This window comes from Pelophylax lessonae (genome assembly GCF_965119305.1).
Source record: "Pelophylax lessonae genome assembly, chromosome: 6".
Classification (NCBI taxonomy): Eukaryota; Metazoa; Chordata; class Amphibia; order Anura; family Ranidae; genus Pelophylax; species Pelophylax lessonae.
Window position 1 is genome coordinate 115896301 of NC_138773.1, and position 27032 is coordinate 115923332.

At 43.6% G+C, this 27032-nt stretch overlaps 1 protein-coding gene across 1 annotated transcript in view; it reads left to right on the top strand.

Annotated features, from left to right (window-relative positions):
- Positions 1 to 27032, top strand: part of TMC7 (transmembrane channel like 7) — a 119437-nt gene that overhangs the window by 51966 nt on the left and 40439 nt on the right. The window contains exon 3 of the mRNA XM_082260567.1: positions 25234 to 25382. Within this exon, the coding sequence (XP_082116693.1) occupies positions 25234 to 25382 (149 nt within the window). The remainder of the gene's footprint in view (positions 1 to 25233; positions 25383 to 27032) is intronic.

Below are 27032 nucleotides of genomic sequence, written 5' to 3' on the forward strand. Positions count from 1 at the left end.
CCTGGTTTATTTCCAAAGTTGTATCTGTATCTAGCTATCTTATTGAAGTGACTTCTAGATTCTTCTTCCAATAGATCTTTTAAATCGTCTCTTTTAATTATAAGGTTTTCCTCTATTTCTTTTTTAAATTCTTTTTTATGTTTCTGTTCTAGATCATTTATTTCTCTTATGAGTGTATTGATTTGATTGGACCTCTCTTTCTTTTTTTTTGAGGCACTGGCTATTAATATCCCTCGGATATACGCTTTGTGTGCTTCCCAGAGTGTGGCGGATGATATTTCTGGCGTATTATTCTCTTGAAAGAATAGCTCTAGTTCTTTTTCTAATCTGTTTCCTATTTCTTCATCTAAAATTAGTTCTTCATTTAACCTCCATGTTCCCATACTTTTGTGGTGTGTCGGTGTCCTAATTGTTAGGGTTAGGGGGGCATGGTCTGACAGTGTAATTGTGCCTATTTCTGTAGTTTCTACAAATTCCAACAGGCGATGGTCAATAAAAAAGTAATCCAGTCTTGAGTACATCGAGTGTATTGAGGAGTAGTAAGTATAGTCTCTTTTTTTTGGGTGTTGAACCCTCCATGCATCTACTAATTGGCTCTGATGTAACTTTACCCTTATTTTCCTCAGTTTTTGGTCTCCGAACGTCCTTACTCCCGATGTACTATCGACATTTGGATCTAAACAAAAATTTATATCTCCTGCCATTATCAGGTAGCCTTTTTTAAAGCTCTCTAGGTCATACAGGATTCTCCCCAGGTATTCACTTGGTTTTTTATTTGGGTTATAAATATTGGCCAATGTCAGCTCCATCCCCCTTATTTGTCCCTTAAGAAAAATGTATCGACCGTTCGGGTCTATTTTCATTTCTTCTAAGGAGAATTCTGTATTTCCAGCTATTCCTATTGCTACTCCTCTTGCACGTTCTATTGGTGAGTCTCCGTAATACCATTTAGGAAAGTGTTTAGAAAAAAGTTTTAAATTCGAGTGAAGAGAGATATGCGTTTCCTGTAGAAAAGCAATATTTGCTGCTTCTCTCCTCAGCTCATCTAGTATCTTATACCTTTTTGTATGGGAGTTTAATCCTCTTACATTATACGTTATTATTTTTAGTTGTTCATCTTTCATTTTTTTTTCCTTCTACTTGGTCCAGTTCCTCCACAAACAGGGGGGCACCGGATCAATTTAAATTCCACTAACAGCATACTACCAATGTTGTTAGTCTGGCAGGCTTTTAAAATTTCTTTTCTTTTTTGGCAATGGAGAGTTCCCCTATCCCTACCCTTCCCCCCCTCTCCCACCCTACCCCCCCCCCTCCCCTCCCCCCCGCCTCCATCCCCTTCCGTCTCATGTTGATGTTTTTCTGATCTATTTTTGATCTTAGGGTATTTAGTTGTTTCTTTGGGTCATTCTCCCTGATACCCATTCCTTTGGGGTGGTGCTCTAATAGATTAGCACGATATACCTCCCTCCTCGGTTGGAAGGACGTTCCGGCTTTGGGGGGGGGCTATCCTGCTTCCTTTGTATAGCTTACCTCCCTTCCCCTCCCTCCCTCCTCCCCCCACTCCCCCGACCCCCCCTCCCCCCAGTCCCCCCACACAGTTCGCATCTGTAGGAAAGGCCACTCCCCGCAAAGCAGGAGAGGAGAGAGAAGAAGAAAAAAAAAAAAAAAAAAAACGCACATCCCCTCCCGATTTGCATTATTTGGGCAGTGTTCCGCGTATTTTATCTTTTGTTTTTTCTAGCTAATGTCCATTGCTGTTCTTCCGTCTGTGAGTTTCTTCCTAATTCGTCTTCCCTGTCACCTTCATACCATCCAGGCAGGTTTGGTTCCTGTATATCCAGTTTTTTGCAAAATTCTTGAGTTTCTTCTGGAAAGATGAGTTTTGCTGATCGCCCGTCTCTTTTTCCTATTAAACTGGCTGGAAACCCCCAATTATATCTGATTCCTTGTTTTTGCATCTCTTCTGTCAGGGGTTTTAAAATTCTTCTCCTCCTCAGTGTTTCCGGTGCCAGATCTGTAAATATCTGTATCTTGTCGTATTCTGTATTTACTGCATTTAATAATGATTTATTCTTCTTTAGGTTTTCCCATATTTGTGCTTTATCTGTGTAATTTTGAAACCTGATTATCACGTCTCTAGGTGATTCTGCGGGGGCTCCTATCGGTTTTCTTATGCGGTGTGCTCTGTCGATCAGCAGTTGGTCTTCTTCCTTTCTGCCTAATACTGGGTTTAGGATTTTTTGAAGTTTTTCTTCTAAATTTTCTTCCTGTATTGTATCTTTTAAGCCTCGGATCCTCAAATTTTTTCGTCTAGCTCTGTTCTCTTGATCCTCTAGTTTGTAAGCTAGATCTCTGGCTTTTTTCTTAGTCTCATTTATTTCCTTTCTCATCCCCTGTATTATTTTTCTTTGGTCCTCTTGTTTTTTTTCTAGTTCTTCTACTCGTCTTCTACTCGTCCCAGGGCGTGTCCCAGATCCATCTGGACCCGTCCTAGGTCGGTTTGGATTTTAACCAATTCGATTTTTAAAGATTTTTCCAATCCTGCAAACATTTCTCGCATTTCACCTTTTGTGGGGGCATGCTCTTTTATTTCTCCCCGCTCTTCCTCCTCTCCCTCATCGTTTTCAGTCCTTATGCTTAATTCTGAATTTGCTGGGCTGATTGGTGATTTAGCTACTTCAGCTTTTGGATTTTTCTCTACTTTCTTCTTATCTGTTCCTTGTTGTTTTCCCTGGGATGATTTTTCTAAGGCATTTTCTTGTGTCATAAATTTTCTTATTGTGTTAGGGCTTGAGGATACCCTTGGTGATTTTGCAATAGCTCCTCCTCTTGTGGATTTACCTCTCATTATGTAGAGAGTTGTTCCGCGGTTCTATTATAGAATCTCAGAACCTCCTATGATGGTGCTCCAAAATTAGGTATACCATATTAATGATCAGAAAAAGATTTTGTCTACCTTCAAGCCAGAGGAAGACACAGACCATCCGGGTAGCCTTTATTTTGAATCAATGTTCACTGGCGGTTATAGGAGGTATGAGGCATAGGGCACTTCCAGCCTCCCACCTCCCTACTCAAGTTTTTATACAGGCTAGTGTGAGTCCCGACCTTAAGTATTTGAGAGGTGGAAGAGAGAGAAGACACTAGAGCAGAGAGGAAACTCAGGCTGTATGTCGTAGCAGGGTGATTGCGAAATGTCAGGTATTATTTCACAGAGAGAGTATTAATCAGTTTAAATATTTTGTATGTAGCCCCAAGGTCTTTATTTATACTTGTGATCTTCTTATGAGTCTCTGTGTACGATTATTAAGGGACCGCATAGAATAGAAAATTAGCTGGTTTGGGGTATTGAAAAACTGTTGTGGCTATTAATCCAATAAAAAACACTTTATGAGAGATTGCTGGTTTAAACAGGGAGCAGCTGAATCAGTCTCAGGTGTGTTGACATTGACATTTTACCAAACTGCTTTGTTATATGTCTCTAGGGAGTCTTTATAAGACCTTCAGATAAACAGAAAAATGACAGTAGGTATAATATAGAAAGAGGGATTACTCCTCTATGACTCACGGTTTTGCAGACTGTCCCTTTTTCCTTTCTTTTTTCCTTTAAAAAGTTTTTTTTCCTTCCCCTTTTTTTTCTTTTTCCCCGTTTGTCTTTAGACTGTATACTCTCTTGTCTCCTTAGCTTCCAGCCCTCAGGGATCAGGACATCCGCATCTCCGGATGGATTGACTCAGATGGACCTGGCAGCTCTCTTGGGGTCCGCTCCCTCGGGACCTGTTCGCCTGGTCGCGATTACTGACCGTGTCCAGCCCCCCGCACTACCGGTTAGCGAGGAGGTCTCTCCTGTCGCCGCTATGGCTGCTCACCTGCGTTTCTGTGCAGGGGACAGGGCTCTCCAGGGCCGATTCCATTTACTGTCAGTGTGCGGGGTTCCTCCGGATGTTGATGCTGCGTGAGGTCGTCACTACACACCGTGGAGGGAGACGCCGGGGAGGGTGGGGGGGGGGTCAGCAGGGTTCGCCGCTCGCAGCGCCAGCGCTCATCCCCGGGATCTTAGGCATCCAGAGTCAGGTCTGAGGTGGATCGGGAGCGGTCAGGTTGCCTGATGCCTCCATTAGCAGGAGATAGCCCTCTCCCCCTCCGTCCTACGTGCACGCCCATAGGCTCCTCCCCCTTTCAGTTTTTTATTTAACAAAGTTTGAAATATCCAATAAATTTCGTTCTACTTCATGATTTTGTCCCACTTGTTGCTGATTCTTCACAAAAAAATACAGTTTTATATCTTTGTTTGAAGCCTGAAATGTGGCAAAAGGTCGCAAAGTTCAAGGGGGCCAAATACTTTCGCATGGCACTGTACTACACTGTGCCCAATGTTTGTTGGGTTATTGTACAACTTTGGTACATGCATATAAGTTCATGTCCATACCCCATTTACCAATATACTTAATTTATATTAGTCATATCTTTATTTCTGTTATGTGTACATGTATTTATACAATAAATTTGTTATTATGTTTTTACCCCAGTGGCCGTGTCACACGTCTCATTCTCTAATTTAAAGTCTCAACCTTTTCCCCCTTGTTTACCGAATAAGGGATGGAGGTGATGTTCGCTTCATATAAAGTCCCAAACCTTTCCTTATTTTTATCCAGGGAGTTCGGCACTTGGCTCCTCCAGTGTGGTATCCATTGCCACCGTGGTATCTCAATTTGGTGTAGTCAGTTCTCCAGTAGCCTCCTTTTGAAAATATTTGGGCGGTTCCCCTGCTTACATGGTCTCCGAAGGTGGCCCTTATGATGGCTAATACTTTTGCGCGCAGGGTGTCGGAGCTGGCGGCGCTATCTTGTCGTTCACCTTACCTGGTGGTTCACAGGGATAAGTTGGTTCTTGGTCGGTGTCCATCATTCCTTCCATATATCATCTCTGATTTTCATTTGAATGAAGACATTTTGTTGCCCAGGTCTCAGCATCCTAAGGAATTTGCCTTGCAATCAGGGTGTACCTGGCAGCTACAGAGTCTTTTACTATTTGTCCTCACAGATGGACCTCAAAGGGTTGGCTGCTTCTGCTGAGACCATTTCCAGATGGATCAGACAGACTGGTTCAGACTTATTCAATTAAGGGTCAGGTTCCTCCTTCCCTGTTAGGGCGCATTCTACTCAGGCGCTTAGATCTACCTGGGCCTTCCTTTATCAGGTCAGGTTCCTCCTTCCCTGTTAGGGCGCATTCTACTCAGGCGCTTAGATCTACCTGGGCCTTCCTTTATTAGGCTGCTAACTGGTTGTCTGTGCACACATTCACAAAGTTTTATAAGGTGGATGTGTTGGCATCTGCGGATGCTTCCTTCCGCCGCAAGGTTTTGCAGGCTGCTGTTAAGAGTACTTGGTCCTCTTTGAGGGTGTTTAACTTTTGACACTGCTTTGGGATGTCCCACATAGTCCAGAAGATGAGGAGCTGTGTCCGTCAATGAACAAAAGAGAAAATGGGATTTTTGACTTACCATAAAATCCATTTCTCTGTTGTTCATTGACGGACACAGCACCCACTCCTCTATGGAGTTTGGTTTTTCCTTCTGACCCTGCTTGTAACAAAACTGAGTACCTATAGCAGAGACTAGGAGTATACCCCCTGGGACTGCCCTATAGGCGTAGTCATGTTCTTTCCTGCCATCAGAGAAATGGATTTTACGGTAAGTCAAAGATCCCAATATTGCGAAAGGATCACCTCAGGATAAGTGCATCTTTCGGAGCCACGCAGGACCCCTTTGTCAGGCATCCCTCCACTGGTCGCCCACATTAGCACCACTTCCCCCTAGAGCATTTAAAAATACAACTATTAGTTGAAGGAAGCTCTACACCTGTGTCAATGAGTACTCCTTTCATACACGTTTACCCTATCTCCAAACTACTCATTGAATACCCCACAGGAGTATACTCTCGCTTGTAATGTCAGAAACGAGGCAAAAGGAAGCCATTTCTAAATGACAGAAGATCACTCATTCTGCCAAAGGCCTGCAAAATGCTAAACTTAGAGTGATGCGTCCTTTGCATCGGAGCATTAACCAGTTTGAACATTGGCCTCCACATCCAATTCTAGCGGTATTTCAGGCACATAAGTGGCCTAATTGACTAAAGTAGAATTTTCTGAATACATGTTACAATTACATAGTAAGGTTGAATAAAGACAATAGTCCTTCCAGTTCAGTGTGTGTGTGTGTGTGTGTGTGTGTGTGTGTGTGTGTGTTCATGTAGATAATCATTTCCCATATCCCTATATATTGTGTTCGCTAAGATGCAAGTCCAAGAGTCTTTTAAATCTATCCAGACTTCCTGCTGACACGAGCGATTTGTGGAAGAGAGTTCTACATCTTTACCGCCCTGACAGTAAAATAAACCCTAGCAGCCTAAGGTTAAACCGCTTCTCCTCCAGTCTCATCATGTGGCCCCATGTCGTGTTACACTCCCTGAGACTGAATAGTTTCCTACCTACTCTGGGATCACCATTGAGATATTTTGTAGATCACTATTACATCTCCTCTCAAGCGTCTCTTCTCCTGGGACAATAAATTTAGTACTTGTTGTCATTCCTCGCATTTGAGGTCGGAATACTCCAGAGCTGACCTAACCAGAGTTTTATAAAGTAGCAGGATTATCGTTTTATCCCTGGAGTAAATCCCCCTTTTAATGCATGCTAATATTCTGCTGGCTTTGCTTGCTGCAGCTTGAAATTGCATGCTATTGCTCAGTCTGTTTCTAGGACGCCCAGATCTTTCTTTATCCTGGATTCCCGAAGAGCTTCTCCCCCCTAGTGATTAACTTGCGTTTTTATATTTTTAACCTCCAAGTGCATTACTTTACATTTTTCAATGTTAAACTAAATTTGTTATCTAGTTGCCCACTCCATTTATTTAGGTCCTCTTATAGGGTTTCTAAATCCTGCTCCAATGTTATTGCTCTACTTATTTTTGTGTCGTCAATAAACACTGAGGTTGAGCTATTTATCCCATCCTCTATATCTTTTATAAATAAACATAATTGGTCCCAGGACAGAGCCTTGGGGTAACCCATTTACCACTCTAGACCATTCTGAGTACACATTATTAATCACCACCCTTTAGATGCGTCCCTATAGCTAGTTTTCTGTCCAAGAACAAATCCTATTGTCCATACCTACAGACTTCATTTTGTAGATTAAGCGTTTGTGGAGGACTGTATCAAATGCTTTTGCAAAATCTAGATACACCACATCTACAGGCCTACCTTTATCTAGATGACTTCTCTCTTCACTTCTGTTAACATAGAATGTTAACCGATTGGCTTGGCAAGAACGATGTTTCGTGAACCTATGCTGATTGCTGATGAAAACCGTTTTATTAGTAGTAAATTCTTGGATATAGTCCCATATCATCCCCTCAAACAGTTTACAAACTATCGATGTTAGACTGACAGGCCTGTAGTTTTCAGGTATATAGGTTTTCAATATCCAAAATTTGAGGTAAGATCCTCAAATATAGTGATGAATCCCGAGTGTCCTTATAAAAGAAAACTGATCATAGTGAAGATCGTTTCAACAAGGAATTTATTGAGGTAAAACGGGTATACTCACAAACACAGTTAAAAGCATGCATGAATATAAAGCAGGGCTCGGTGGTTAGCTGCTCCTGCAGCGTGCGCTCCACCGGCCGGAAATCACGTGGCTGTCCGCTCGACCAATCGCTAGACGCGTTTCGCTGTAAGACACAGCGTCATCTGTAGCTACATGACGCTGTCTTACAGCGAAACGCGTCTAGCGATTGGTCGAGCGGACAGCCACGTGATTTCCGGCCGGTGGAGCGCACGCTGCGGGAGCAGCTAACCACCGAGCCCTGCTTTGTATTCATGCATGCTTTTAACTATGTTTGTGAGTATACCCCTGTTTTACCTCAATAAATTCCTTGTTGAAACGATCTTCACTATGATCAGTTTTCTTTTATGAGGACACTCGGGATTCATCACTATATTTGAGGATCTTACCAGCAACAATCTTCCCAAGAGCATCCAAGAGGCTGTGTGTAAAGTTTTACCAGTATTCCATGCCTGCTATAAACCACATAGTGGTAAGTAGATAACCAAAGGGGGTAACCCCTCATACAGCACGGATCAAGCACTCAAGCATTTTAATATTCGGGAGGATTGATATATGGACATTATATGTATTTATTTATTTGGGATATGCACTATTGTTTTAGCACTTTATATGAATAATTTTTTGCATTGTACTAATTTCATGAATGTTGTCACTATGTTGGCTTAAGCATATTTGCACAGAGATCTTAGAGCAGCGCTGCAATCACTGACCACTATACTCTAAAAGAGCACTAGCACTTTTCACTGCAGCAAGCAGCCTACGCAAGTATTTATCTAATTATTATATTTTGCACAAAACTTAACACTTTAATCACCCAAATTATACACACCATAAGCGCGAGGTCCCACAGTCCTGCATCTTTATGTAGAGCAACAATTCTTTTTTTCAGATCCTCAGAGTTCTTTGCCATGAGTTGGCATGCTGAACTTCCAGTGACCAATATGAGAGGGTGAGAGCAATAACGCCAAATTTAACACACCTGCTCCTCATTCAAACCTGAGACCTTGTAACACTAAGGACTTTGCCACAATGTAAAGTAGTGAGTGTACAGCTTGTATAACAGTGTAAATTTCTTAGTAAAGTATCATTTCTTTAGTGTTGTCACATGAAAAGATATAATAAAATGGTTACAAAAATGTGAGGGGTGTTCTCACTTTTGTGAGATACTGTGTCTCAGATCTGATTCATATGTAGATCTAGGAATGCATAATTTCTAGTTAGGGAATCCACCAATTGGGACATGACGTTGTCCTGTAAGACATTTAGGAAATGGCAGGCCTTTAATGAGTGGGCAGTCAATATTGGGATAGATGAACTCCCCCATTATGATGATATTTTCCCTGCCTCACTGCTATTTCAAACTGTGAAAGGAGGTCCTACTCCTCCTCTTCCTTTTTAGGTTAGGGGCCTGTAACTTAGTCAAAGGAGAATGAAGAGAGAACTTCACACAATATGCTTGCCAATGTTTTTAAAAGCTCATTGCCTCTGCCTGCACAAGCCTTGGCATAGTGCCGGCTGACTTTCCTCCATCTCGCATGCCCCCTTGGGCACAGAGAGACCTACACCAACTTTCAAAACATTCCCTGTTCAATAACCGCTTGTGTGGTCTTTTATGATTGAGCTAAAGTCTTTGCTAAACTCTATCCTGAGGAAGAAGAGTTTGCAAAAATGGGCGGGGGGCTTGCATGTGAGTTAAATGCCTCACAAGGTCACATATGACCAGGTCTCAGCCCGGGTTGCAGCGCTCTTCCTGGCCAACAGCCCCCCCATTTCGATGAAGAGGAGGTTCTGTCTGGAGAAGTGCCCACCTGGTGCCTGGTATGGTAAGTAACTGTCCCCCCTCTCTCCCTGGAGGGTTTTGGGGTGGTCATGGGCCCCTCCTTGGGACAGTCAAACTGGAGGGGGGGGGGCTGTACCTGGTGGGGGCTCCTGCCAGGGGCCTGTCTTCCTGCCTGTCCTGTTTTTCTGAGGCCTAGAGATTCCTCCTGGGTCCCTGGGAGCCTCATGGTGCCGCCACTTTGCTGTAGTCTGTGTGCCTAATGCACAGCCGCCATGTTTGTGTAGTCTGGCGCCCATTTTGTGGTGGTTTACCTTTTGAAAATAGCGGTGCCCATGACAGTAGAGCCCTATGGGCAGCGATTTCGGCGGTGGGAGCCCCTCTTCATCCCCGGGTGCTGACTCCTGAATCTTTTCACTTTCTGATAGCTGCACGTAGAGTGCAGATTATCCTGGTGGCTGCGGGTGCCTGTTTCTACTGGGTGGTGAGTCTGGTGGGGTCCTCTCCCTCTCTGCTGAGGATCGATTAGGTGCTCTGTTACTGGCGACCGAGTGGGGCTGTCCATTAGCAGTGTTTTGACACCTTTTTTTGTGGGGTCCCCCTATTGACTCATGGAGTCTTTGGAGCACATTTCCCTACCTGATCCCCCTCTCAGAGGCTGTGGGGCCCCCTGGGTCCCAAAAATCCATTGATGCACTGACGGCAGTCCTGGAGTCCTTTGTGTCCCAGGTGGAGGTGGTTTTTGGGCGACGGCCTAGCAAAAAGTGCCCCCCGCCTTCCCCTGCCTCATCTGTCTCCTTTGATCCTAAATCTGATTTGGCTGTCACAGACATGGGTAACTCTGCTGGGTCTGCGACCACGCGCCCTGAGTTCTCAGATAGCGAGGATGATTCCTCCACTCCTGTAGCCGTGCATGAAAAGGCGCTGGTGGATGCACTGATTGTAACTGTGCGTGAGACCTTAAAAATGGAGTATGCAACTGAAGCTGCAACGGAGGCGTTGGTTCCCTTTGGCACTCACAAGCATTGTCGCTAATGAGTGGGAAAGGCCAAAATGTCCACTGGTGGTCCCTAAGCGATTTGCTATGCGGTACCCCTATGAGGAGTCCATTCTTAAAAAGTGGACTGTTCCACCGGTGGATGGGGCCTCTTGTCTCCAGATTTGAACAAGGAAACCATGATTTTTTTTTTTTGCCAGATATGCTGCCTGAAGGCTGAAGAGTGGGAAATTTGAGTGGGGAGTGATCGTTTTTTGCTTTTGACTGCTGGTGACTGTTGTTTGCATTTTACTTTACTTTTTTTTTTTTTTCTGTCACTTTTTAAATACCCCTTTTTTTTTTTTTTTTTTTTCCTTCAGGCTACTAATTAAAGGGGGTGGTTAATTTGTCACAGGTGCTTCAGGTGCTATTCAAATTTATGCAGGACTCCTTTATGAGCTTGCTCTTTCTTGAGCTTGCCACCTTTTTTGCTTGCTGGATCTCTGAGCAAGGGGACCTTCACTAAGTGGTGAGTTAAAAACCAGAGTTTAAAACAGGAGATTATAACCGGAATCTTCTGACCAGTAACATCTGAAATTTTCTATTCGTTGTATTATTGCTGTTACCGGGGAAAATGTGTGCTAGCAAGATTGAAGGTTTTGTGCAGTGCACAGTGTGCCACATGTATACAAAAATGGACCAACTGCTCCAGGATGGATAACACTGTGACAGATGTGAGCGGGTTGCCCTTCTGGAAGCTTACATTAGAGATCTGGAGGAGCAAATTGCATCACTGGGCAGAACTGACAACCTTGAAAGGGGTCCTCTGCTCGCTAAGCAGGTGGCTAGTCGGGTTAATGGGGAGGGCGGAGGGGTAGGTTAGGTTTATCAGGTAGGAAGATGGGTTAATACAGTCAGAGGGAGTGGTAGGGGCTCACAGAAAAGGAAGGCTAGCCCTGGGTTTGAGCACCCTAACAGATTTGCCACATTGGGTGGAGATGTGGAGGTGGCAAGCTCAGAGGTGGCAGCCCTAGATGTCACTGCTATCCCTAACAGCCGGGAGAGCAGTCCGTCTAGATGTGGTGAGGGGACTGTAGGTAGGCCTGGACAGTTTGTGGTAATTGGGGATTCTATAATCAGAAGGACTGATAGAATACTTTGTCGCCAGGATCACCTCAACCGAATGGTTTGCTGTCTCCCTGGTGCCAGGGTTCGGCATGTGGTGGATCGGGTTGTTAAATTACTAGGAGGGGCTGGGTATAACCCAGCTGTCTTGGTCCACATTGGAACCAATGACCGAATAAATGGAAGGTGGAGCCTCCTTAACCTCCATGGCGGTATAATTATGTCCAGATTTCTGTGCTAAAATCTGTACATTGTTTTGCACGGAAATCTGTTGTTTTACATTTTAAAACTCGCCTTCCCCTGCGATTCCCCCGCCGCTCTCCCGCTGTCCTCCTGCTGTGTGCTCAGCCGATGCCGGCACCTGTCTTCCGGTTCCCTTCTCTGTCAGTGTTGCGACGCAGGGGGGTGGAATCGGCGGCAATTTCAAAAATGTAAATACACTAAATGACATGATACAAAGTTGTGATCCTAACGGATTACACTGTATAATGCCATTTCAACACAGGATTTCACCTGGTGACTTTTCCAGTGCCCTGCCTGTGCTTTTCCAGTTCTTTGTGCCTGGAAAATTGAGAACGACCATGGCGTCCAAAAAGCGTTCTTTTTGCGCAAAAGCGCTTTTAGACGAACTGGAAAACAGCGAAACGGAGTTACTTGAAGAACTGACCGATAGCGATTCTTGGGAAAATTCATCATCCGGTACGGAAAGTGACAGCGACGATTCTGCTGTCTTTCTGGCACATCGCTCTGTTGGGAATTGTGAAGAATCATTTGAAACACTTCCCAAATTCTACAAGCTATGTGCCAGAAAGAGACCTCAGAATCGTCGCTGTTGTTACTTTCCGTACCTGATGACGAATTTTGCCACGAATCACTATCGCTCAGTTCTTCAAGTAACTTAGTGTCGCTGTTGCTGTTTTCCAGTTCGTCTAAAAGCTCCTTTGCACAAAAAAAAATGCTTTTTGGGCGCCATGGTTGGTCAAAATTTTTCAGGCACAAAGCACTGGAAAAGAATCCAGGTGCAATCCTGTGCTGAAATGGCATGATACAGTGTAATCCATTAGGATCACAGCTTTGTATCATGACATTTAGTGTATTTACACTTTTGAATTTGCCACCGGTTCCACCCCTCTGCTCACAGGGAGGGAACCTGGAAGGCAAGTGCCAGCAATCGGCCGTGCACAGAGCGGGGAGAGAGTGTGAGGACGACGGGGGAGCACAGGGAAGGTGAGTAACATTGCGGGGTAATCCCGAGTGTGGCTCGGGGTTACCACTTTTGGTACTGAAAATAACCCCGAGCCACACTCTGGAATACCACCAAGGAGGTTAAGAACCAATTTAATGAACTAGGCTGCAAGTTGAAGGGAAGGGCCTCCAAGGTGATATTCTCTGAAATATTGCCTGTGCCATGCGCAACACAGGAAAGACGGGGAGATTAGAGAGCTGAATGCATAGCTAAAGACCTGGTGTAAGACGGAGGGATTTGGGTTTTTAGAGCACTGGGCTCACTTTTCATTGGGGTGCAACCTATATGCTAAAGATGGTTTGCACCTAAATGGAAGGGGGTCTTTTGTGCTAGGGGAGAGGTTTATGCGAAGGCTGGAGGAGTTTTTAAACTCTGATTGAGGGGGGAGGGTGAATTTGATTATAATGGGGCAGACAGGTCAGACAGGGGTCAGCCCCTATTGGTGAGTGGAATGGGGAAAGATGGGGGAAGAGTTATGGCAGAGGATAAGAAGGTTCCAATGTTGCAAACAACCATTGGAAATGGTACCATTTGTATATAAATTAAAACTATGAAAATAAGTGTGCAAAATGTGACAATGAATTAAAGTGCTTGTTCACAAATGCCAGAAGTCTACCAAGCAAAATACAGTAGGTGAGTTGGAAGCTCTTGTGCACGAGGAGAGCTATGACTTAATTGGTATCTTGGCTGAATCTTGGCTTCATTCTTCACATGACTGGGCTATTTAATATTCCTGGCTCTTTTGGAAAAACGGGGTAAAAGGGAGGGGTGGTGGTGTCTGTCTCAATGTGAGAAGTGATCTCAAAGTGAGTGTGAAAGAGGACCTAGTTGATGGGAGAGTGTGAGGAGTCTGAAGCAGTATGGGTTGAAATGTACATGGGTAAAACATAGATTATCATTGGAGTTTGTTATAGATCTCCCAGTATTAATGAGGAGGTGGAGACTCCGCTCCTGGCACAGATAGAAAGGGCTGCAAGGGCTGGGACAGTGATAATAATGGGGGATTTTAACTACCCAGACATTGACTGGAGTAATGGCACTGCTGGAACAGTTAAAGGGCAAAAATGTATAAACCTATTACAAGACAATTTTATGGTAAAGTTTGAGGCCCCCACTAGAAATGATGCTCTGTTGGATCTGGTAATCTCAAACCATGCAATAATGTTCATATAAAAGAACATCTGGGTAGCAGTGACCATAATAAGATTTCATTTAATGTTAGCTGTAAGCAAAAAACGCATACAAGAAATACAAAAACACTTAGCTTTAAGAGAGAAAATTTTCCAAGGATGAGGGCTGCTCTCCAGGATTCAGACTGGGAGGGAATATTGGCACCGATAAGCACAGAACAGAAATGGGAAATTTTCAAAGACTTTATGCAAACTCACTGCAAAGTATATTCCCATAGGTAATAAGTTTAAAAGGCTAAAAATAAAACTTATGTGGCTCACGGCCAAAGTTAAAAAAAAGCTATAAATAATAAGAAAAGCGCTTTTAAAAAAATATAAAAATGAAGGAACACTATCCTTGTTTAATTATTACAAAGAATATAAAAGAATATGTAAAATCAAGGACGCAAAAATTTAAAATGAACCACAGATTGCAAAAGATAGGACAAACCCCAAAAAATTATTGTATACAAAGGAGCATGGGGGAGCTCTTGACCATAATGGGGACGGTATTGACACAGCCCCAAATGATCCCCAATGGCTCAAAAGTGATATGGTCCAGAAATATTTCAAGAGAATAAGGGTGGATAAAGCTCCTGGACCAGATGGCATCCACCCACGCATCCTAAAAGAATTGAGCACTGGGATTTCAAAGCCTTTTTAGGCTTTGAAGTTTCTAAATTTTAGGGACTTGTTAAGGACTGGAATAGTACCACTGGATTGGCGTAGGGCCAATGTGGTGCGTATATTTAAAAAAGGGATCAAAGTCTTTGCCAAGTAACTATAGACCTGTTAGTTTAACTTCTATAGTCAGGAAGATACTGGGGAGTTTAATAAAAGACCACATAGATGAGTTCTTGCTGGAAAAAAAGTATTTTAAGCAACAGACAGCATGGATTCATGAAAGACAGAAGTTGTCAACCAAACCAGATTTATTTTTATGAGGGGGTAAGTAAAACCTTGGACAGAGGGGTGGTTGTGGACGTAATATACTTGGATTTTGCAAAAGCATTTGACACAGTTCCCCACACACGGCTAATGTGTAAAATAAAATCTACTGGCTTGGAAAGATCAGTTTGTAAATGGATAGAAAATTGGCTAAAAGATAGAATTCAGAGAGTAGAGGTTAATGATTCTCACTCTGAATGGTCTAAGGTTATCATCAGTGGTGTACCCCAAAGCTCAGTGTTGGGACCTTTACTTTTTAATACCTTTTTATAAATGATAAAGGGTCTGGGATTAAAAGTACCATTTCAGTCTTTGCAGATGACACCAAGCTTTGCAGTGGAATAACTTCCTTACAGGATGTCTCCAACTTACAAGCTGACCTCAATGCACTGTTTCATATGGCAATTATGTGGCAAATGCAGTTTAATGTTAACAAATGTAGAGTTATGCACTTGGGCTAACAATATGCATGCAGCATACATATTGGGGGGTAAGAGAACTGGGGGAATCCATAGCGGAGAAGGATCTGGGTGTTCTGGTAGATCCTAAGCTTAATAATAGCATGCAATGCCAAGCTGCGGTTTCCAAAGCAAGCAAAGTCCTTTCTTGTATTAACAGAGGCATGGACTCCAGAGAGAGACTCCCTGTACAAATCATTAGTAGGACCTCATCTGGAATATGCAGTTTAGTTTTGGGCACAAGTTCTTAAAAAGGATATCGGGGAACTGGAGAGTGCAGAGAAGGGCAACCAAACTGATAAGAGGCATGGAGGAGCTCAGCCATGAGAAAAGATTAGAGGAACTGAATTTATTCTCTCTTGAGAAGAGGAGATTAAAGGGGGATATAATCAACCTGTATAAATACATAAGGGGTCCATATAGTGAACTTGGTGTTGAGTTATTCACTTTAAGGTCAACACAGAGGACAAGGAGCACTCTTTACGTCTAGAGGAAAAAAGATTTTGTCTCCAAACACGGAAAGGTTTCTTCACTGTAAGAGCTGTGGAAATGTGGAATAGACTCCTTTCAGAGGTGGTTCTGGCTAGCTCACTAGATTGCTTTAAAAAAGGCCTGGATTCTTTCCTGGGTGTATATAATATAAATGGGTACTAATATTTATAGGTAAAGTTGATCCAGGGAATATCAGATTGCCTCTCGGGGGATCAGAAAGGAATTTTTTTCCCCTGCTGTAGCAAATTTGATCATGCTTTGCTGGGTTTTTTCGTCTTCCTCTGGATCAACTGCGGGTATAGAATTGTGTATATGGGATTTATGGTTGGGTTTTGTTTACTACGTTTTGTTTGGGTTTTTTTTGTTTTTTTATTGGTTGAGCCAGATGGACTTGTGTCTTTTTTTTTTTCAACCGGATTTACTATGCAACTATGATTTTGGTTGAAGTGTCCCCGGCTTTTAAGGACCTGGCTGACAGGAAGGCAGTGGCTGTGGCCTGCAATATGTACACTGTGGCTGGTTCGGCACTGTGGCCGGTATTTACCATTGCACTGGTGTTGCAAACTCTGACTTTTTCCCTCAGGGGCGACTGAAAAGGGATCAAAGCCTTTCAGGGCCTCCTCTGGTGGATCCAAGGGAACTTAGTCTGGCAAGTCAAGAGCGGGCTTCTCCATACCTGCGGACAAGGTTCCTTCAGCATGAAGGTGCTTCTCACCAGTATCGGGGGTGGGGGGGAGTATTCGTTGGTTTTCGGTCCTGTGGACTTCCCTGGTACAAGACAAGTGGATCCACGAAGTCATACGTTCCGGCTACAAGAACTAGTTTTGCACTTACCCCCCGACAAGGTTCTTTCCTTCCAACCTGCACAACCTGAGCCTGTCCCCAGACCGTTTACAGGGTCTGTTTGGGGCGGTGCAAGACCTTTTACTTCAAGGGGTGATTGTCCCGGCTCCAACGTCGGAACGTTTTCAAGGTTTTTACTCAAACTTGTTTTTGAGGAAGGCAAGGTAAATCCAAGCTTGGACCTCAAGACACGGGACTGCTTTGTGCGGGTGCAGAAGTTTCAGGGTGGAGTCCATTCGCACGGTGGTGGCATTCCTGCATCAGGGGGATTTTCTTGCCTCTATCGAAATCAAGGATGCTTACCTTAACATTCCAATATGTGCCGTCACCAGCGCGTCCTCCGCTTTGCCCTGGGAGAGGAGCATTATCAGCTTGTGGTGTTACCCTTTGGTCTCGCCTCTGCTCCTCGGGTCTTCACAAAAGTGTTTGCCCCGAACGATCTCCTTCTGCAAGCCGAGTCTCCTACTGCTTTGGTGGAAAACCTGGAGATCACCATACAAACTGAGGGAGTTCGGCTGGATTCTGAATTTTCAGAAGTCTGCTCTGGTTCTGTCCACAAAGCTGTAGTATCTGGGTCGGACTCTTGATTCGGCCTTAGCCAGTGCTCCTTTCTCTGGACAAACTTCAGAAACCGCAGGCTGCAATTCGTCTCCTGCTGTTCAGCAAATGGTCATCCCTCCGGACTTGCATGCGGGTGCTATGCCTGATGGTCTACCTTGGAGGCGGTTCAGATTGCACAGTTCCATACGAGGCCTCTGCAGAGGGAGATTCTGTGCAAATGGGACAATAATCTGCAGTCTCTGGACAATCCGATCCAACTGAGCCGGGGAACGAAAGTCTCGCACATATAATGGCTTCGTTCTCCAGCGCTTCGGCTGGGCAAATCCTTCCTCCCCTTTTATTGGACAGTGGTCACTACTGACACCAGACTGTCCGACTGGGGAGGTGTCCTCGGCAAAAATTCTGCTCATGGGGTCTGAACACTGGAAGAGTCCAGACTACCGATCAATGTCTTGGAACTCCGAGCGATCAGACTGTGCCTGGAACATGGGACGGATTGTCCTTCAGGGATGTCTAGTGCACACTCAATCTGGCAATGCCATGGCTGTGGCTTATGTCAGTCACCAGGGGGCAAAAGAAGTGTCCTGGCGGCTCTGGAGGTAGCTGGTATTTTAGAGGGGCAGAATGGTTCGTTCCAGTCCTTTCCCAGGTTGGAAAACTGGCAGCTGGACTACCTCAGCCGGCAGGCGTTGTACCAAGGGGAGTGTTCCCTTCATTTGGACGTGTTTCATCAGTTATCTCCGGTGGGGCATCCCCGAGGTAGATCTGTTGGCGTCTCGGCTCAACAGAGAGGTTCTTTTCACCAAATTTCATTCAAGGCTTCTCCAACATAACCTCTTTTTGACATTGAACAAACTTGCTCCCTCTCTTGACCTGCCTATGTTCCTATCCAGCCAAGCAAGGAACTTGGTGCATTTACAACCCAGCTTTGTCAATGAGAAGCTGTTTCTACTAGTGATGCACTGAAATGAAAATTTCGGGACCAAAACCAAAAATTCAGGATGCACTTGGCCGAAACCAAAATTGACGGTTTTTAAAAATGTATTTATATTTTTATAAATGTATTTATTTATTTATTTTTTACTTTTTCTTTTATCATGAATTTAAATGGATATGAATTTATTGTTGGCCATTATCAGCAGCTTTTTGAAGCGGTGTTAAAAATCCTGCTTCCTGCATATTTGGCAAACTGAACCAAAAATGCCCCTCCCCTCAACTGTTAAAGAAAAAAAAAGCGGCTCCTCCTTGAAATGCATTAAATATGCACCCATGTTGCATTTTGATGCATTTTAAGTCACATGACGGATGAAAAGCGCATCATAACCAAGGTAAAATCATGGCAAAATCATACAACACCCCAAATGTAATAGTACAATGTGCAATATCGCTGCAGCCTTCAATTCAATATACTTAAAAAACAGTGTGAAGAGATGTATCTGATGGGATTACACCTTTTTAAGAGAATGTGCCATATGAGGGCAATACTTTTCAGTAATATATATATATATATATATTTTTTTTTTTTTTAAAGATAAGCACTGGGCATGTGGTGGAAGTATTTGGTGGATTGTAAAACAGAGATTTTTAGTTTACGATTATGAACCTTTGGTTTTCTTTATTATAGACTTTTAAATTTATCCCAGACTATATTTCATTCACTTGTACTTGTTCTGATTATCTGATATTTCATTTTTTAATTCTGTATAGTTTTAAGGTTGTGCTGATATTTACACTCACCAGCCACTTTATTAGATACACTTTACTAGTACTGGGTTGGACCCCCTTTGCCTTCAAAATTGCCTTAATCTTTCATGGCAAAGATTCAACAAGGTGTTGGAAACATTTCCTCAGAGATTTTGACATGATAGCATCCTGCAGTTGCTGAAAAATTGTCGGCTGCAAATTCATAATGCAAATCTTCCTTTCTACTGCATCCCAAAGGTGTTCTATTGGATTGAGATCTGGTGACTACGGAGACCATTGGAGTACAGTGAACTCATTGTCATGTTCAAGAAACCAGTCTGAGATGATTCGAGTTTTGTGACATGGTGCATTATCCTGCGGGAAGTAGCCATCAGAAGATGGGTACACTGTTGTCCATAAAGGGATAGACATGGTCAGCAACAATACTCATGTAGTCTGTAGCGTTTAACCACTTGCCGACTGCCTAACGCCGATCTACGTCGGCAGTCAGCCCCTCACAGGCAAAGTGACGTAGGGCTACGTCACTAGCTTGTGAGGGTCTAGGGAGCGAGCGCCGCCGGAGGCGCGCTCCCGCGTGGTCACGGACCCCCCCCCCCCCGCGCGTGTGACCAGCGGACCCGCCGGTCACTCGGCGATCGGCGGGGGAGAGGGAGAATGTCAGGCAGCTTGTGTAAACAAGCCACCTGTCATTCTCCTCGCTGTAAAGACACTGATCACACGGATCTAGTATGTAGATCCGTTGATCAGTGTCCTTACAGCTTAAGCCACAGCCAATCACAGTAGAAAGCACGCCCCTAGGGATACACACAGCCCCTCCCTCCCAAATAAAGTTAACCCCTTCACTACCAGTGTATTTTTACAGTAACAGTGCATATATATATATATAGCACTGATTACTGTAGAAATGTCACTGGTAACCCCAAAAGTGTCACAAATGTCAGTCAAGGGTCCGATCTGTCTGTCCCGATGTCGCAGTACCGCAAAAAAAATTGCAGATCGCCGCCATTACGCGTTAAAAAAAAAAACAAAAATGACAAAAATCTTTCCCTTTGTTAGTAAACGCGATAACTTTTGCGCAAACCAATCAAAATACGCTTTTTGCGATTTTTTTTTTTTTTTTTTTTTTTTTTTTTTTTTTTTTTTTTTTTTTTTTTTTTCCCCAAACATAGGTAGCATAAAACAAATTGGCCGAAAATGTTAAAAAATTTTGATTTTTACATTTTTTTGGGGGGGAAATTTCATATAAAAAAATGTGAAAAATATTGCTATTTTTGCAAAATTGACGCTCTTTTTTTGTTTATAGCGCGTGATCAAAAAATCGCACAGGTGATCAAATACCACCAAAAGATAGCTCTGTTTGTGGGAAAAAAAGGACGCCAAATTTGTTAAGGTACAGCGTCGCACAGCCGCGCAATTGTCCGTTAAAGTCACGCAGTGCCGAATCGCAAAATACCCCCTGGTCGGAATGGGGGTAAAATCTTCCGGGGCTTAAGTGGTTAAATGATGCTCAGTTAATACTAATAGGCCCAAAGCATCCCAAGAAAATATCCCCCACACCATTACACCACCATCAGCCTGAACTGTTGATACAAGGCAGGCTGGAGCCATGTTTTCATGTTTACGCCAGATTCTGACCCTACCATCTGAATGTCGTAGCTGAAATCGAGACTCATCAGGTTAGGCATAGTTTTTCCAGTCGTCTATTGTCCAATTATGGTTAGCCTGTGCGGATTGTAGCCTTAATTTCCTGTTCTTAGTTGACAGGAGTGGCACCTGGTGTGGTCGTCTGCTGCTGTAGCACATCTGCTTCAAGGTTCAATGTGTTGTGCGTTCAGAGATGCATACCTTGGTTGTAGCGAATGGTTATTTGAGTTACTGTTGCCTTTCTATCATTTCCAACCAGTCTGCCTATTCTCTTCTGACATTTTTGTCCACACAACTGCTGCTCACTGGATATTTTCTCTTTTTGGGACCATTCTCTGTAAACCCTAGAGATGGTTGTGCATGAAAATCCCAGTAGAGCAGCAGTTATTGAAATATTCAGACCAGCCTGTCTGGCACCAACAACCATGCCACGTTCAAAGTCACTTAAATCCCCTTAATTCACCATTCTGATGCTCGGTTTGAACTTTAGCAAGTCCTTTTTACCACGTCTAGATGCCTAAATGCATGGAGTTGCTGCCATGTGATTGGCTGATTAGCAATTTGTGTTGCCAAGTTATTTAACCGGTGTACCTAATAGTGTCTGGTGAGTTTATATTTGTGAGCAACTTGGAAGCACTGGGGTGTGTATTCTATTGGCAGCTGGCAGTGTTTTAATTATCATGAGGGGGGAATGGGAGATTTACAGTGCCGTTTGTGTTATTATTTATGCAGTCAGGCAATGCCCTAACTTTGGCCTACATCAGTCACCAAGAGGGCAGGAGGAGGCATATAGCCTATAAAGACACAAGCCTGATCATGGATGGAAAAATATTGTTCAGTGATCTTTGCTGTTCACATCCTAGTAGTGGACAACTGGAAGGTGAATTACCTCAACTGTCACTGCTTTGACCAAGAGGAATGGGCTCTTCACCCTGACATTTCCAACCTGATATGTCCGAGATGGAAGACTCCTGACCCTCAGGTTGCACTGGCATTGGATGCTCTAATAACTCCCTGTTCCCGACCAATTCAGGCTAATGTATACCTTTTGCCCCCAGTGCCAATTCTGCCTCAACTGCTCCGCAAAATAGAGCAAGAGAAGAAACCGGTGATCCTGATTGCATTAGGCCAGGCCTGCTGTATCAGGACCCCTTGTTCCATCATGCTTCTTAGTCATTGGCTTTAACAGCATGGTTCTTGAGTGACAGAGGGGTCTCTTAAGTATCATTCCTACATGGCTAAAAGCAGGGAAAGCCATTTCCTGAAAGATCTATGTTTCTGGAAATCCTTTGCTTGGTGTGAGCATAGGGATTTCAACTCCAAAAATTATCTTGTGCCTTCCCACAATCGGGGCCTTGTCCATGACTTGGCCCTAAGTACTCATAAGTGACAGATTTTGGCCTTGTCCATTGTTTTCCAAAAACCTCTGGCTTCTTTTCCTTGTAAAGACTTTTTATTCAAGGTATTTCTAAGATCAAACCACCCTTACAGCATCCCGTGTTTCATTGGGACCTCAATTGGTTCTCTCTGTCTTGCAGAAATCGCTCTTTGAAACCATCAAGGAACTCCCCTTTGAAAGATCTCTCTTGCAAAGGTAGCCTTCCTGGTGCCTCTGTCATGGCTATAGAGGCTGTCTTGTAAGTGGCCATTCCTTGTATTTTACAAGAACAAAAGAACAAAATAGTCTTGCACCCAAGACCCTCCTTTTCTTAAGGTCAATCTTCAACATCATTGAAGACACAGTCCTTCCTTTGTTTTTGCCATACTTTAAAGCACCCAATTTATTTAATTTCATTGTCTGGACATGATCAGAGTCTACCTAAACGCTACAGTTTCTACCAGGAGGACAGACTCCATGTTTGTTCTGTCCTCAGGACCTCACAAGAGACAATCTACTTCAAGATTCACTATTGGTAGGTGGATAAGACAACTAATATCAAGAAACTACACTCTACAGGACAAAGCAGCTCCTGTACCAATACTTGCTTACTTTACCAGATTGGTAGGGCATACTGACATAAAGCCTCTTTTGCCCAGCTTTGTGAGGCAACTACCCAGTCTTCTTTGCATACCTTTTCAGTGTTCTACCAAGTGGACATTCAATCTTCTGCAGATACAGTTTTCGGCTGCAAGGTTCTTGTAGCAGCACTGAGTTGGGTCTGACCCTTGTTACTGTTGGGCCTGTTGGTACAGTTCTGTTTGCCTTGTTGCCTGCTCTTCTTCTTCATTGCGTGGGGACATCCCAAGGTCTATAAATATGAAGCCGGTCTTCTGTACTGTACTCCAAGATATGGTAAGTTAATTTCCTTTTATCTTAATTGTACAGGACACAGGCCATCCTTCCCTCTGTTACGGTTCGGCATTGTTTGCTACCGAGATATATCCCGGGTAACTATAGGCCGGTCAGCCTAACATCGGTAGTCTGCAAAATTTTGGAGGGGATGTTAAGGGACCACATACAAGACTTTAGTAATGAAAACTGTATTAGAAGTAGTAATCAGCCTGGATTCATGAAAAATCATTCGTGCCAAACCAATCTATTAACCTTCTACGATGGTGAGCTGCCACCTAGATAAAGGTAAGCCGGTGGATGTGGTGTATCTGGACTTTGCAAAGGCCTTTGACACCGTTCCCCACAAACGCTTACTGTACAAACTAAGGAAGGTAGATATGGACCATAAGGTGAGTACATGGATAGAGAACTGGCTCCAGGGGAGAGTACAGAGGGTGGTGATTAATGGTGAGTACTCAAAGTGGGGTCCCCCAGGGTTCTGTCCTGGGACCAATCCTGTTTAATTTATTCATAAATGATCTAGAGGAGGGGATATCTAGAACAATCTCCGTATTTGCGGATGATACTAAACTAGGCATGCCAATATCTTCTATGCAGGATGTGGAAACCTTGCAAGCAGACCTGAACAAAATAACGGGGTGGGAAACTACATGGCAGATGAGGTTTAATGTTGAAAAATGTAAAGTAATGCACTTGGGGGCCAGAAACCAGAAAGCAAGCTACTCACTAGGGGGGGGGAAACCTCTGGGTGAGTCTAGGATGGAAAAGGACTTGGGGGTACTGGTAGACAACAAGCTTGGCAGTGGCATGCAATGCCAAGCCGCCGCAAGCAAAGCCAACAGAATACGGGGATGTATAAAAAAGGGGATTTACTCCAGAAATAAAGAGATTATGCTCCCACTCTACAAGACTCTGGTCCGGCCACATCTGGAGTATGCTGTCCAGTTCTGGGCACCGGTCCTCAGGAAGGATGTGCTGGAACTGGAGAAAGTCCAGAGAAGGGCAACAAAAATAATTAGGGGAATGGAGGACATCAGCTATGAGGAAAGACTACAAGCACTGAACCTATTCTCTCTGGAGAAAAGACGATTGAGGGGGGATATGATATCAATGTACAAATACTGTACTGGTGACCCGAGCATAAGGAACAAACTATTCAGAGAAAGGAGATACAATAAGACGCCTGGCCACTCACTAAAACTAGAGGAAAGGTGGTTTAACCTTAAAGTGCGTAAGGGGTTCTTCACTGTAAGAGCGGTAAGGATGTGGAATTCTCTTCCACAAGCAGTCGTATCAGCAGGGAGCATTGATAGTTTCAAAAAACTATTAGATGGACACCTTAAAGACCACAACATACAGGGGTATACAATGTACGGTTAAAAGCAAACACACACACATCATAGGTTGAACTGGATGGACTGATGTCTTTTTTCAACCTCACTAACTATGTAACTATGTAGCTACAAAACTGAGGACTCAGTGGAGTATGTATCCCTAATTCTTTGCCTATGTCCAGTCATCTAAAAGTAGCAGCCTATAACCTGTACTAAAATTCCTTCCCCGACCCCCCCCCCCCCCCCCCCCCCCCCACTGGAGAATTTTGGACAATTTTATAGGGTGTTGTTTTTTTTGCCTTATTCTAGAAAAAAAACTGTGGGTATAGAGTTCTGTATATGGAGATTTTTTTTTTTTTTTTTATTAGCATAAATAGGTAACTTGTTTTTTTTTTTTTTTTTTCTCAAGCTGGCAAACTATGTAATGTTTAAGGCAAAGTAATGGTGACTGTGTTTAAAACCCACCTTTTGACCACTTTATGTGCACCTCTCGGGCACTCCACGTTTGCTCATTCCACCATTGCATTTGCTACCAAACTAGTGTTGGAGCTCGGAGGGTGGTGACATGTAATGGTGCTCAAGACTGATTAACCCACCCCCCCCCCCCCCCCCAGAAACACACTGGAGGTGGTCATGTGCTAACCTATACTTGGAGGCACCAGGGGTTTTGTAGTGACAGCAACAGAAAAGTGAGCAGCGTGGGGAGCACTGTTGGGTAAAAGTTCGTTTTGTAAGTGGTTAGAGTCTGATGGGGCAGGAAATGCAAGTACAGACTATGCAGATGGGGCAGTTTCTCTGTGCCTAATTGTATTAATCAAAGTGATCAATCATCGAGCAGTTTTATCCTTTGTGCGCTGGTAAATTTGAGGATAAGTTATTTCGCAGTACCTGCACATGTAGAGGTAGGTAAGCTAGGGCATGTTCTAAAGCAATCTAATTGTTAACCTATAAATACTTGAATGTATATCGCATGGCAGCCACAGATTCACTTTAGGTTCCATTGTAGTCATGATTGTGTCTACCTTACTGTCTTTTAGGCGCATCCAGACAACGCTTTTCCAGAAAACCTCAGGATGGGGTCAATTGAAAGGCAACAGCAGAAGCGTGTATCAGAAATTCAGAGGAGATACTACTGCTTTAATGTCCAATCTCCAGCTCTGGAGGAGTAACATTCACAGTATTGAGGGTAAGGATTAGTTGCCCAATGCCCAGCTCTGTCCAAAATTGTTATTATGGTTCTAGAGAGCGTGGGAAATGGTTAATGGAGAAGTATGGAGTTTTTTTTTTTTTTTTCTATAAATCTTACTTACCTAGGTGGATGCAGGTTCAATCCGAAGTTGCATCTTTCTTTCCCCCACCGGCTCAGTTCTCAGTGCTCTGTGAGCAGAGAGATGGTCACTGGCAGTCTCCGACTCTGTTCTGCCTCACGCCCCCGCGCGCTGACTGGAGCACTGAGCTCTGAGCTGTGGTGGGGGTGGAAGCAGATCGCTGAGAGGCTAGACCAGCTGCCGGTCCAGGCCCCTGGGTAAATCCTGACTATATAATTGCGATCTTACCCCAACTTGAACTGCCTCTGTGACATCAGCTGACAGCGGGTCTCAGCCCACTGACAGCTGAAAAGGGGAATGGACTGCACTCCTGTGATCCACAGCTGAAGTACTGCCAAACAAGCTTTGGCTGTACTTTCCTTTTAAAGGCTGTCAACTCTTTATTACCATATTTTTCCCAATTGGGGAGATCTCCTCTCAGTTCCTGTCCATTTGACAAATGTTAAAGCGGGAACTGAATAAACTCCCCAGTGGCGACTCAGACTGCAATAGAATAGCTTTCTTCTTTCACCAAAAAGTGTTTTTTTCCTGGAGTTAGGCTTTAAAGCAAGTTTTATTTTTACTTTAACTTGCCTGTGGAAACACAATAATTAATATAAAGGAAAAACCCACAGACCTAATTATAGAGATCGCATATAAGCCCTCCTGTTCAAATTCACCATTTGTTCAAATCACCATCAATCTATCGCCACATCTTTCTCCTTGCAGCCTGCATTAGAATGAACAGTGATGCTACTCCCCAGATCAGATCATGTTACAGTAGTAATACAGAGCAAGCAAATAGTATCCATCTTGTATTGGTCTGGCTTAAGTAGAATTAATTCTGATTGGTTGCTATGGCTGAATACACTAGCTTTAGTTCTATGTAGGCGCTCTGTACTTTGTGTCTTTGTAAGTGGATAAAACATTCTAGCTCTGTCCAGACATGCATATGTAGTTTACCATCAATCGGTCAGAGATGTAATGGTTCATTTTGAGTTGAAAAAGCTTGTTAGGTGTTCAAACGTTTATACCTGAGGCTTCAGTATAAAGGGAACATATGTTTAATAAAAGGCAATGAAACGTAGCTGATCTGGTGTGTAGTATGCAGGCTTAAGATCCAGTATCTGTTTTGTAGGCTATTCTTCATTGGAGTATATTTGTTTAGATTTTGAATGAAAGACCAAAAGTGACTGTGAGGGTTGAGAGTCGTAGCATGTTGAAAACACCAGTAGAGTACAGTGGAATTTCTGGCAGAAAATGTGTCCCTTTAGAGGTACTGACACTAATTCAGTGGTTATTCCCAAGATGAAAGGTTTAGCATAAAGAAGGGATAAATGTCCTATTTTATTATATATAAATGTAGTGTGTTTCCAGTGTCCCTGAATATGGGGGGGGTGACCAGTTAAAGGCCCCATCCGGACCTGTCCTTGCACCAAAGGTGTGTTTCAGCCCCAAATAAAGAAAATAAATCTTCTAATGCATAATCGTAAGCATATTATTTTCCATATGACTCTGTTTGAAGCTCT